This window comes from Ruditapes philippinarum, unplaced genomic scaffold (genome assembly GCF_026571515.1).
Source record: "Ruditapes philippinarum isolate M1 unplaced genomic scaffold, ASM2657151v2 ctg5124_1_1_1_1, whole genome shotgun sequence".
Taxonomy (NCBI): Eukaryota; Metazoa; Mollusca; class Bivalvia; order Venerida; family Veneridae; genus Ruditapes; species Ruditapes philippinarum.
Window position 1 is genome coordinate 131313 of NW_026863217.1, and position 13956 is coordinate 145268.

At 34.4% G+C, this 13956-nt stretch overlaps 1 protein-coding gene across 1 annotated transcript in view; it reads left to right on the forward strand.

The window, feature by feature from the left end:
* Positions 1–13956, forward strand: part of LOC132721509 (5'-3' exoribonuclease 1-like) — a 55984-nt gene that overhangs the window by 16405 nt on the left and 25623 nt on the right. The window contains 11 exon segments of the mRNA XM_060705828.1: positions 1150–1167; positions 1170–1271; positions 2462–2628; positions 3118–3244; positions 4007–4099; positions 4889–4992; positions 5549–5677; positions 6132–6206; positions 6783–6870; positions 7770–7976; positions 11613–11627. Of these exon segments, the coding sequence (XP_060561811.1) occupies positions 1150–1167; positions 1170–1271; positions 2462–2628; positions 3118–3244; positions 4007–4099; positions 4889–4992; positions 5549–5677; positions 6132–6206; positions 6783–6870; positions 7770–7976; positions 11613–11627 (1125 nt within the window).

Here is a 13956-nt window from a genome sequence, read left to right on the forward strand (position 1 = left end):
ATATTTGGAATGGAGGTTAGTCATGATTAGTAGATGACCCCTTTTTGATTTTGAGGTCACTGGATCAAAGGTCAAGGTCATAGGGACTTTGACTTCAAAAAGTTTGTCCACCCATTAACTTAAGATTCCTTTAACCCACAGTCTTCATATTTGGCATGGATGTTGATCATGACTATAAGGTGACCCCTATTGATTTTGAGGTCACTGGGTCAAAGGTCAAGGTCACAGGGACCTTGACAAAAAAAGCTTTTTCTTCTCAATTGCTAAAGAATGTCCTTCCGCAATGTATTGATTTTGACATTTTTCACATTTGAAGCATGTAGAATACTAACTTAGCAATGCATGCTTAGTAACCTCAGATTTGGCAGGGAGGTTGTCCTTGAGCTCTAAATGGCCACTGTTGATTCTGACAAAGTGGTATGCGGGGGTATTCACGCCATCATAGTGGCAGTTCTAGTTAAAAGAATAGGGAGAGCTATTTCGGAATGTCGGTGTTATCATCATTCAGCATAGCCATCACACTTTTGACAAAAGTTTTTGTGTGTTGCAAGTTGGTGTTGCCAAAACTACAGAAGTGAATGGGTTGAAACCTTACCTTCAGCAGTCAAAGACCCATTTCTCTAAACAGATTCTGACACAGAATAATGGTTCTTTATTGAAATTTTACATTTCCAGACTCTTGTTTACTATTAGCCGACAAAGATGCCCTATTTACAGCTCTTGTTATATATCTTTTAGACTTTAAGATACACTTATAATATTCACATAATATATTTGGGCATAATCAGTATCATCATTCGAATATTTGGCCTTTGATACATGCATTAAATAAAAAAATATATACATGTATATATAGGGAAATAATGAAAAAATTATTATTTAAAAAATGTCTGATTAAAATCTGTTTTCAAACCCAGTTAATGAATGGATGAAGAATTTGAGAGCATCTATTTTCAAGAATGTATTTTTTGAGATTTTTGTAAAACCCAAGTTTAGTCAAAATCTTCTTTCCTGTTTCTTGCGCCATGACCTAAATTGTGTAAGTTTTGCTGTAAACCCAAACAAAACAGTTTTTACTATTAACAAGAGGCTTTTGACTTGTTAATGATTACTTTAAATATATTATATTTAATTTTATAATATATTTAGAAACTGATGATCAATGACACACATCACCTGTGATAGATTTTTACCCGCTACAGTTTGACACAGATCTGAATGGGAAACAACAAGACTGGGAAGCTGTTGTTCTCATCCCTTTTATAGATGAGGTAAAAATCTTATTATCGCGACCTCCGTGACAGAGTTCCGGTATACTAAAAAGTTACATAAAAAACACTTCCCCCATCAATGCTGTTGGTTCCAGTGCTGCACACTTTCTATTGTTTCATGTGAAGAAGCCATTCAGCTAGTTTACAGAATCATCTGAATGTCGTTAGTTTTACAATAAAGCTGGAAAGTCGCCATAAAACCTATAGATGCTGTGCAATGCTAAACCTAACCTAAAAGAAAGGGGGTGGGGGAAATGTCCTGAAAACAATGAAGAATCAAAGTTATTGAACACAAACGGGACAACACTGCTGCATAGGTTCTAAGAATTGATGATTTTAAGTTTACTTTTATTAATTTTAATTGTTTTTCTTAAAACAAACAAATGTCTGGCGAGGGTGAATTTTTTTAGCCCACCTGTTACAAAGTGACAGGGTGAGCTTTTGTGATCGTTTTTCGTCCGGCGTCCGTCCGTCCTCCGTCCGTCTTTGAACTTTTACTTTAAATGACATCTCCTCATAAACCACTAAGCCAATTTCATCCAAACTTCACTGGAAAGTTCCTTTGGTGATCACCTTTAAAAATTGCTGGCAACCGAAAGAAAAAACTTTAAATATCTTCTTTAAAAAAACCCAAAGAGCTAGAGCTTAGATATTTGGTGTGAAACATCTTCTAGTGAGTGTCTACCAAGTTTGTTCAAATAAAAGCCCTGGGGTCAAAACTGGCCCTACCCCGGGGGTCATTGATTTTCCTTATATGTGTAAAGCAAAAACTTAAAAAATCTTCTTTGAAAAAACCCCAAATAGCTACAGTTTAGATATTAAGCATGAAACATCTTCTAGTGAGTGTTTACAAAGTTTGCTAAAAAAAGCCCTGGGGTCAAAATTGGCCCGGCCCCGATGGTCATTGATTTTCCTTATATGTATATAGCAAAAACTTAAAAAAACTCTTCTTTGAAAAAACCCAAATAGCTAGAGCTTAGATATTAAGCATGAAACATCTTCTAGTAAGTGTCTACAAAGTTTGTTCAAATAAAAGCCCTGGGGTCAAAGCTGGCCTCGCCCTAGGGGTGTCATTGTTTTTAACTATATGTGTAAGGTAATTTTTGTTTTAAAATATCTCGCAATAATAATGGACAAGTTTAGATTTTATGCAAGACAAATCAATATATTTTCATTTACTATTTATTTAGAATCGACTACTCACAGCAATTCGATCTGTAGAGCATCTTCTTACGGATGAGGAGAAGGCACGTAATGGTCATGGTCCGCACCTGTGTTACGAATATACACCGGAAGCTGGCGAGCCATATCCCTCGCCTTTACCAGATTTCCCGGACATTGCTATCAGTCATTCCAAGTACGTTTTACAAAATGAAAAAAATTAATACCAGTTATGAAAGAAATATAAGGCATTTTATTAAAAGAAATATTCTGTTGTTTTATTCCATGTAAAAATTTTTTTTTAAAGAAAGCTGCATTCTGATGAAAGAAGCATTAATTATCAAGGACCAAACTTTAATTATTGTATTGAAATTATTGAGTAACAAATTGTCAAATTTAGCAACTTGAAAAAAGAGCCAATGAAGTTTATGTTATACAAATGTAATGTTGCATATTTGTTTAAACAAGAATATTGGGATACATAACAACTTATTTCTTGTGTGCAGCAAATTAAAATGAAGTCTGGCTAAGAAAAATAAAATTATGTTTATGTTGAAGACAATGGTGTCATTTACATGTGATTTGAAAAGTTACAGTGAGCAATTTTCATTTCTTCCAACTTTTGCTAATGTCTAAAACCTACCATTCTTTTGCATCTAATAAAAACATGACGCTATGCTTTCAGGCTGACACGGGTTCATATGGATGAGTTTCGTATTCCAAGCGAATTACTGAGAAAAGGAATGCTGCCAGGAGCCAAATTAGACGTTTTCTTCCCAGGATTCCCTACATTGAAACATATTCCACATCATGTATGACCTGTGACTTTCATTTCTTCAAATTATGTGTAGTACTCTGATCATTTATTGCATTTTATTTTTATCACTTACTTTGCTAGACATTAGTGTGGAATACTTTAGTTTCTGACTTGTATTTTATTTTTATAACTTACTGGACTTGTGGAGAATATTTGAGTTTCTCACTAATGTGTGAGATTGTATTGCTGAGTGGTTACCGTCACTGCTTAGGGTTTCTTATCTTGCCAAGGAATTCAAATTCTTTCTACTTTATCAGATTGGCGAAGGTCTGTGGTTCTTCTACTTAGGCACCTTAGATTTCCATCCATCTGTTCCTCTGAGTATAGACAAATGACCTTTACAATGTCATTGTGACTTTAAAGCGGTACGCCTCTAGATTCCTAATAATTTTTATGAAAATTGTATTAAAAAGTAAAATATTGTAAAATGAACAAAGGAAATAATTTACACATTGCAAACAGCACTTAAAACCAATGTAAATTACCCAAAAGAGGTTCAAAATAGCCCTTACTGCGTCAGTAACATAGTAGAAGTAATGCAGTAGAAGTATTGCAATAGAAGTACAGTAAAAAATGCTTCATAATCTATCATAAATCGCACATAACTTGGAAATTGTTTCTTTTTTTTCTTGAATATTTGTACTTTTCTGAAAATCTTAGTACTTTTTCTCAAGTTTTATCTTCTTGATTATTTTGGCTTATCTGGAAACATGCAGCTTTATTGACAATTAAAGATGTAATTCAACATATATTACAGGCTGAGTTAAGTAAAGAGGGGGTAAAGGTGTTCCAGATGAACAGTCGAGGGTATAATACCATGTTGTACATTGAACAAGGAGAGGAGGAACCTGTAAGTATACAAGTTATAAATCATTCTTCTTAGATTTTGTGGTGTTTTACCTTAAGCAATATGAGTTAGAATAGGTGAATGAAGTACTGTGCTAATTTGGTGAAAACAAAAATTCATGTTTTTGAATTAACCCTTGCCACATTCTTGTTACATTTTGTGGTGTTCAACCTTAAGAAATTTGTGATATAATAGATGAATGAAATACTGTGCTAATTTGGTGGGAATAAATTATTAAATAGTAATTACTGGTTATTAGGAAAAGCCAGTTTGGTGGATCAGCCACTATGATCTGACCAAAAAGTATTAAAAGCATGGTAAAAACCAACAAACAATGCATAAATCAATCTAAATTTATTAGTAGTTAATAATATATAGAGGATATTGAGCCTCTGGCACACAAAATATCATTTTATTTAACGAGTTCAACAAAGTCTGTTGTAATGAGCCTACAGGAATATAATATTTCATATATCACATACCCAAAATGAAGACTGTTTAATGCGCAAAAGAATCACTCTTCATTGACGCGCCTAAAGTGTAATGCTTACATTTAGCGCGCCTTGACACTATGTTTGTATAACGCAACTAACGTCATGTTAAAGTTAATGCACAGAGTCGCAAATTTGGCACGGGTATGTGATAAACTTCGTTAATGTATTTATTTGATTATAGTTTATTTTCACTTGTCACATTAGATAATACAATTTAATTTCATAATTTGTCTTGTGGAGTAATGATGTTTTTCCCTGTGAATTACAAATTACATTATATTCTTCTGTTTTCATAAAGGACATAGACAAAGTGGCAAAGGAATATCTTGGAAGAGAAATCTATGTTGGTTGGCCACATATGTATGAGGCTAAAGTTATTGCAGTCAGTAACAGTGAATACAGGTAACATTTTTTGAAACTTGATACTAAAGCAGCATGCCTCCCGATTCATGCCAGTTTTCATTATGAAAATTTTAAAATGTATTAGTATGCTATATATTGTCTGGTGAATAAAGAAACAAGTAACATTGCAAAACATTGTTTCCTTGATGTAAACAACTACAAAAATAAGGTTGAACTGACCTTGACCTTGAGCTTTAAATGACATTGATCATCAGGTTAAATTATTAAATTTTGGTAAAATTGTTATAATTTTGTTATTTATGTACGTATTTGATTTATATGTGGACAAAACAACACTCCAAATGAACATGTTGAATAATTTAGTTTTGGCCTTGACCTTCTAATGATTGAAGTCTGTTGATATTTTCTTAACTTTATTTTAATAAAATTTATTTATGGAAATGATTCATTCTTGGACAAAAAAAAAAGAAATGGGACTAGACATACCTATTTAAAAAAGGAAAAAACCAACAACATGAACTGGTGCTATACTGGTGGCAAATGCTTTAACACTTCCTGCTTCAATATAGTAAGGATTAAAATTTTTCTCATTCAGTTACACACAAGAGGAACCAGCTGGCGGTAAAGGTAAAGCTGGGAACCATCGACCACAGATCAAAAGAGAACAGATTGATGACAGTACTTATACAATATACTCAAAGGAAATCAGCACTATTGTTGAAAGGTTGGTTTGTTATCTCATGTTTTGTAGAAAAAGTCAGGCTATTATGATGGCTGCGTGGCATCATTGTTGTAGTGCAAAAACATTAAGGTAGCTCATTATTCAAGTATTATAAAAGTTATCAACATGAAATACAGAATGTGTACTGTGTAGATGCTTAAAATTCTGCCTTGAAAATTTACAGAAGAGCTTATATTGCCTTTTATGGGGCTTTATCCGAAGGTGACATTGATTTGTCTGCTGTTTCTCAAGTGTGTTCATGTTTTTATCTGTGTCAAAGTGGTGTCCATCTTTGCCACATTAAAATGCTTGTTATAAAGGTCATCTGTAAGATTTGATTTAACCAGAATCACTGCCACTAGGTCACTGCTCTATACTTTTATCAGGAAATTCTAAAAAAAATTAAAAACTTGTGTTGACTTGCATTTGATATTTACTGGACTAATTTCTGTTTCAGGTATAAAGACAGACTTGGAATAGTCATTGGTGACACACACATTTTACTGAGGGCCTTACCTATGACTGGCAGAAAGTAAGATATTTGTTATGAAACAATTCCAGAAAAAAATATTTTCAGAAGAATTAGAGTCAAAAACTAATTGCAACCCCATAATTATGCTGTCATGTTGGGGGGGGGGGGGGGGGGGCATTATATTGAATGTTCTTGCTTCTTCATGCGGCTTTGAGTTTTCTTTAACACAAAAATAGGAAAATATTGTCTTAAGTATTACATAGTTCATATTTGTAGTATAGTCTATGTTTTTCTTTGAACGGGGCGTCCTTGGCAGAGTGGTTATTGTTGTTGACTTCAAACCACTTGCCCCTCACCGCCGTGGGTTCGAATCCTGACAGGGACTTTGGATTCTTTCATGTGTGGAAGCTATCCAGCTAGATTACGGAAGGTCAGTGGTTCTACTCAGGTGCGGGTTCGTGCCTGAAATAATGCAAGATAGGGCACCTGAGGTCTTCCTCCACCAGTAAAGCACGAACGTCGTGATATGACCTATACTGTGTTGATGTGACGTAAACCCCCAACCCCCAAGAGAAAAGAAACAATTTCTTTGAACAATGATGATATAACTGTAACTTATGTATATTTCCGTGACAGGTATATATTCAGTTCTCACGGCAGAGTTACTATGGATAAACAGTTTGGAAAGTTACCTGTGGCATTTGCTAAACAAGCCACTGTTAAGGTAAGATCATTTTCACGAGGGCTACACACTGTTTTGTACGTTTTCAAAAAAAAAAAAACCCTGGTTTGTAAATTTAAAAATACTTGTGCCACAAGTGAAACTTGTACTCGACTCTATAGAAATAGATCAGCATTTTACAACAGCTTTTTAATCTTTGATTGTAATAAAACAAAGTTAAAGGTTCAGTTTGACCTTTAAAAATGGCATCAATATTTTTCTCGCCATACTAGAATACATCCAAACGAAACTGATTAACTGAATTTAATCTTAATAATACTAAAGTTGTCCATTGTCGAGTTGTTTAGGTTGATGACTTCAAAACACTTGCCTCTCACAACTAGGAACTTTGGAACTTTTCATATGAGAAAGCTATCCATCTAGCTTATGGAATGTGGTAGGTTCTACACAGGTGCTTTGAGTCTGAAATAATGCATGAATGTGTACCTGAAGTCTTCCACCGTCAGTAAAGCTGGAAAGTTACCATATCAACAATACTGTAATTGTGTGATATAAAACCTTTTCAAGTAAAAACAAGATAGAATATTATCTCAGGAAAATACACTTAAATACAATGAAGTATGAATAGCTGTACATGATTCTAGTTTCTGTCTGATTTCAGGATATAGCTGTACATGATTCTGGTTTCTGTCTGATTTCAGGATATAGCTGTACATGATTCTGGTTTCTGTCTGATTTCAGGATATAGCTGTACATGATTCTGGTTTCTGTCTGATTTCAGGATATAGCTGTACATGATTCTAGTTTCTGTCTGATTTCAGGATATAGCTGTACATGATTCTAGTTCCTGTCTGATTTCAGGATATAGCTGTACATGATTCTAGTTCCTGTCTGATTTCAGGATATAGCTGTACATGATTCTGGTTTCTGTCTGATTTCAGGATATAGCTGTACATGATTCTGGTTTCTGTCAGTTCCGCACATTAAAGGACTATCTTCCTGAGGGAACTGCTGTATTTATGCTTGGTTGGCCACATTACGCATGCCAAGGGGAGGTAATAGAGACAGATACAGACAGTGGGCGTGTCCGTATCAACCTGTCCATCTTAGAGGAACCGCAGCTCTCCAATGTCATTAATCATCAACAGGTGTGGGATATTTTGCTATTTTTTCCTCCTTTCTTTAAAGAGAATCCATTTTAATTAATTTTTAGCTCACCTGTCACAAAGTGACAGGGTGAGCTTTTGTGATCATCTGTACGTCGTCCGCGGTTCGTAAACTTACTTTAAATGAGATCTCCTCATAAACCACTAAGCCAATTTCATCCAAACTTCACAGGAATGTTCCTTTGGTGGTCAACTTTGAAAATTGTTCAAAGAATTTGATTCCATGTAGAACTCTGGTTGCCATGTCAACCAAAAGAAAAAACTTTAAATATCTTATTCTAAAAACCCGAAGAGCTAGAGCTTAGATATTTGGCATGAAACATCTTCTAGTGAGTGTCTACCAAGTTTGTTCAAATAAAAGCCCTGGGGTTAAAATTGGCCCCACCCCAGGGGGTCATTGATTTTCCCTATATGCATATAGTAAAAACTTGAAAAATCTTCTTTTAAAGAACCCAAAGAGCGAGAGCTAAGATATTTAGCATTAAACATGTTCTAATGGATGTCTACCAAGTTTGTTCAAATAAGAGCCCTGGGGTTAAAATTGGCCCCGCCCGGGGGTCATTATACCCCCAAAAACGAAGTTTTGGGGGGTATATAGGAGTCACCCGGTGGTCGGTCGGTCGGTCAGTCCAGACGTCCGTTGCATTTTCCTTGTCCGGAGCATAACTTGAAGACTTATGGTTGGAATTCAATATAACTACATACAATGGTCAAGCACATTGAAAGGAAGTGCAGTGCTCAAGAACCATAACTCTATCTTGACTAATTACAGAGTTATTGCCCTTTGTTACTTTTCCTTGTCCAGGGCATAACTTGAAAACTACTGGTTGGAATTCAAAACAACTTCATACAATTGTCAAACACAATAAGGGGAAGTGCAGTGCACAAGAACCATAACTCTATCTTAAGTAATTACAGAGTTATTTCCCCTTGTTGCTTTTCCATTGTTTTTTTTTCCGGACCATAACTTGAAAACTAATGGTTGGAATTCAATATAACTACATACAACGAAGTTTTAGGGGGTATATAGGAGTCACCCGGTGGTCGGTCGGTCGGTCGGGCGGTCGGTAGGTCCAGACGTCCATTGCATTTTCCTTGTCCGGAGCATAACTTGAAGACTAATGGTTGGAATTCAATATAACTACTTACAATGGTCAAGCACAATGAGAGGAAGTGCAGTGCATAAGAACCATAACTCTATCTTGACTTATTACAGAGTTATTGCCCTTTGTTACTTTTCCTTGTCCAGAGCATAACTTGAAAACTACTGGTTGGAATTTAAAACAACTTCATACAATTGTCAAACACAATAAGGGGAAGTGCAGTGCACAAGAACCATAACTCTATCTAAAGTAATTACAGAGTTACTGCCCTTTGTTACTTTTCCATTGCTTTTTTTGTCCGGACAATAACTTGAAGACTAATGTTTGGAATTCAATATAACTTCATACAATGGTCAAGCACATTGAGATAAAGTGCAGTGCACAAGAATCATAACTCCATCTTGAATAATTACAGAGTTATTGCCCTTTGTTACTTTTCCTTGTCCAGAGCATAACTTGAAAACCACTGTTTGGAATTCAATACAACTTCATACAATTGTCAAGGACATTAAAAGGAAGTGCAGTGCACAAGAGCCATAACTCCATTTTAAAAAAAAAGAATCATAACTCCATCTTGAATAATTACAGAGTTACTGCCCTTTGATACTTTTCCTTGTCAGGAGCATAACTTAAAACGTAGTGGTTGGAATTCAAAACAACTTCATACAATGGTCAAGCACAATAAGAGGAAGTGCAGTGCACAAGAACTATAACTCTATCTTCAGTATTTATAGAGTTTTTGCCCTTTGTTCCTTTTCTTTGTCTTTCTGGACTTGATACAGAGTAATTCAATTAAACTTCATCAATGGCCAACCACATTGAAAGGAAATGCAACATACAAGAACCACAACTATCTTTAATTGCCAACAACCATAACTCTATATTTCAATTCTTAGTAACATCCTCATTTCCGAAGCAGTCTTGTGGGGGTATTAATCACATTTAGTGATAGTTCTAGTTGATTTTCCTTATATGTGTATAGCAAAAACTTTAAAAAATCTTCTTTGAAAAAACCCAAATAGCTAGAGTTTAGATATTAAGCAGGAAGCATCTTCTAGTAAGTGTCTACCAAGTTTGTTCAAATAAAAGCCCTAGGGTCAAAATTGGTCCTGCCCCAGGTGTGTCATTGTTTTTCCTTATATGTGTATAGCAAAAACTTAAAAGTCTTCTTTGAAAAAAACCGAATAGCTAGAGTTTAGATATTAAGCATGAAACATTTTCTAGCAAGTGTCTACAAAGATTGTTCAAATAAAAGCCCTTGGGTCAAAACTGGCCCTGCCCCAGGTGTGTCATTGTTTTAACTATATGTGTTAAGAAAAAACTTGACCAGCTAGACCTTAGATGTTTAGCATGAAACATCTTCTAATTGGTGTCTACCAAGTTTGTTCAAATAAAAGCCCTGGGGTTTAAACTGGCCCCACTCCGGGGCCTATATACATTTGAGCGACTTCAGGGCCATCATGGCCCTCTTGTTTAAAATATCTATTATTGTTTGTACTTATTGTCTGTAATTAAGTGAAGTAGTTGTGACTACTATTCTCCTATTATCAGGTAACGTGTTTGTCTGGTTTTCTACTCCGATTTCAACACAGTTTTCCTCATATCTTGTTGGTCGATCCACGAAACCAGCTTTCCAGGTTAAGTAATTAATTACCAATTTCTCCATAAGTAACCAACTACTTATCTCACTTGATTTCTGAATCAGCAGTGACAGACAAATGACAGTTAGACTCTATGTCCGATTTTGTCACTGAGAAATTTTGCCTTGCCTATTAGTAGATGGAATTGAAGTGTGGTCATGAGACAGCATGTGATTACGGAAGTGTGGTTTTGTGAAAACATGATTATGAAAGTGTTGTTATGTGAAAGAATGTGATAAGTGAAGTGTGGTCATGAGAAAGCATGTGATTAAGGAAGTGTGGTTATGTGAAAACATGTGATTTTAAGGAAGTGTGGTTATGAGAAAACATGTGATTTTAAGGAAGTGTGGTTATGAGAAAGCATGTGATTATGGAAGTGTGGTCATAAGAAAGCATATGATTATGAAAGTGTGGTTATGTGAAAGACTGTAATTATGGAAGTGTGGTTATGTGAAAACATATGATTATGGAAGTGTGGTTATGTGAAAGCATGTGATTATGGAAGTGTGGTGATGAGAAAGCATGTGATTATGGAAGGTTTTTCATGTGAAAGTATGTGATTGTTGATGCTGAAATTAAACAAAAAAATAAAAGCATTACAGGTCAAGATGTTTATAGTCATAAAGTTTTGTTTTCCGTCAATGTGTGAACCATGTTTGATCTTTATTAAAAGGTTAATTTGAGGGTATAGCTTGTATTGAGGATATTGGTTCTGCCCGGTTACCTATTAGTAGTTTAAACAAACCTGGGGTGCACATTAGCTATTTGTTTTCTTTAATAATTTCATTAATTTTATCTGTATAAAAGCCTGAAAAATAATGTTGATTAAAAGTTAAGATTATTAAGTAGCCTTTTTTTTCCTTTATACACTTCAGATACATCCATCAATGGTATGGTAGCGTTTTAGCGTGTTTTTCTTCTGCTTTGTTGCCTTTTAACATGATTTTTACCATTATCATCCAGTCATGTGACCATGACCTTTTGAATACTCATACCTAAGTTACTATTACCAATATAGAGTCCATCTATCCTACACATCTTTGCAGTTAGACTAGACCCTAAGGGTACTGCTGCCTAATGAATTTTAGTGTTAATATACAAAACTTTGTAAACTACTTAATCATGGACAAATCCAAATTTAAAGTAAGTTCACTTGTCTATACTATATACTGTTGTATAATATTTCGTGATATACTATATTCACAAATGAAAGCATTTCAGTGCCATTGTTTACAACTCAAAGGGCCTGGTTCCACTCACAAAAGACTTGAAAGAAAATCATTGGGTACATACTGTCAACTGCTCAATCCATCATATTTGTTCCCAATCTTCACTGTTCATTACACTCATCCTCTTTACACACCCATCATATACATGTATGAGATCTATGATTTTGATCATGCACTGTTTGACTGTGGCAGCATATACATATTCATTCACAGCAGCGTGATTTAACCCTTTACCTCATATATATACGCGAAACAACGCACTTTCGACGGAAATTTAAGCCTTAGCATGATGTTGCAAATGCAATGGTTCAGTCAACATTTGTGCCAAGTTTGACTAATATTGAAGCAGTTTTTATAGTTTTATAGCAATTTGAACTTGTAACGGGAGACTTTTCAATGAAAACAGCCATTTTTCACAAAATGCTCATGAAGTAATGGGTTAATAAAAGATGACTTGATTTAACTAATGATCATTAATGTTAAGGGCTTTCAATGGGCTTAAACAATCAATTCCATAGCTTCATAAGCTAAAAACAGACCTGTCATAAAAGTCCTTTTTCAGTCAATTTTAAAAGTTTTTCATTTATAATCACACAGGTTTCCATTTCTTCCATCAATTCCTTTGCACATTAAAAAGATCAATTTTCAATGAAGTAATTATTTGCTGCTTGAAAATATTTTTGCCCTTTTCATTTGCTTCATATTGACTTATTAAATCAACTAGAATTTTGATTCATTTTTTATGATAATCTGTTTTCAATATTGCTGAAGTGGTCGAGTGGTTTGTACATAATATTAAACAGGGTGAATTTAAAGGTGTTAATTCTTACTGTGCTATTTAACATAAACAGATTTTTTCATCTTTTAATCTGGAGAAAACCATTAATCATTTTTAGGGAAAATTCTAAATAAGTACTGTCTGAAGGGTGAACAGTGAACCACGATCAGACCACACAAATGTGCCAGCTGATCTAGGTCTGCACTGGTCAGATGGGTAGAATGTGTTACTACTAGCAAGCTGAGGGTTAAAAGGTTAACACAATTTGATCATAAAACATTATAAGAATAATGTATAGTAGAGATCTTCAGTGACTGTGTCTATGTTTTCTACCCATAAACCAATGCAGCGAAAATATCTGTTTAAAATATGAATGCATTTGTTGTGTAAATGGACATACATAGACATGCATTCATTTATAGTACACATTTTTATAATGTTAACATTGCTGTTTAGATTTTTTTTTTTTGAATATTAAAGAAACTCTACTAAGGAACAATCATCTAAATCATAAATTTGAAATTCTTTGGTAACTGAACTGGTACACTTTGAATTAAAAACTATGCAATAGGTGATATATAAATATACTCAGTAGTAAATAAAAATTCAATTTATATGAGAATTTTTGGCTGATTTGGGTCAATGATTTGGGTCAATTTGCACAATAAAATTGATTATTCATAGGAAACAGAGTAAACAAATGACCTGAAACTTTGTACATGAGTTATTACTCAACCCCTACATCCAGTAATACAAAAACATTTAAAAATAATTTTGGTCGCTTTATGTAAAAATAACTCGTTGGAGTGAGTCCCTTTAAAGCAAGCCTTCTTATTTAGTGATATTTCATTATTATATTTTTATCTAAATGATAAAGCTGTGTTCAATTTTAAGCAAGATTAGCCTATGGCTAGCCTTTTATGGCTGAGTGGTAAAGGTTGCTAACGTTAAATATTTTGGTCCTTATTGTTCTTGGTTTGAATCCTGCTAGCTATTGGAATGTCTGGGCGAATGCTAGAATACACTATTTTTTATAATCAAGGTAGATAACCCTCCCCATACTGTGCTTGAAATGGTACTGAATGTGGTCCCTCAGAAAATGTCCTTTTTTCACTCACTTTCAATAATATTTTAAAGAAAATTCTTTGCTAGAGACATCTCATATTTTTCCTCTTTCTTTTAATTATTTTCTGAAGCAAACTATCTAGTAGA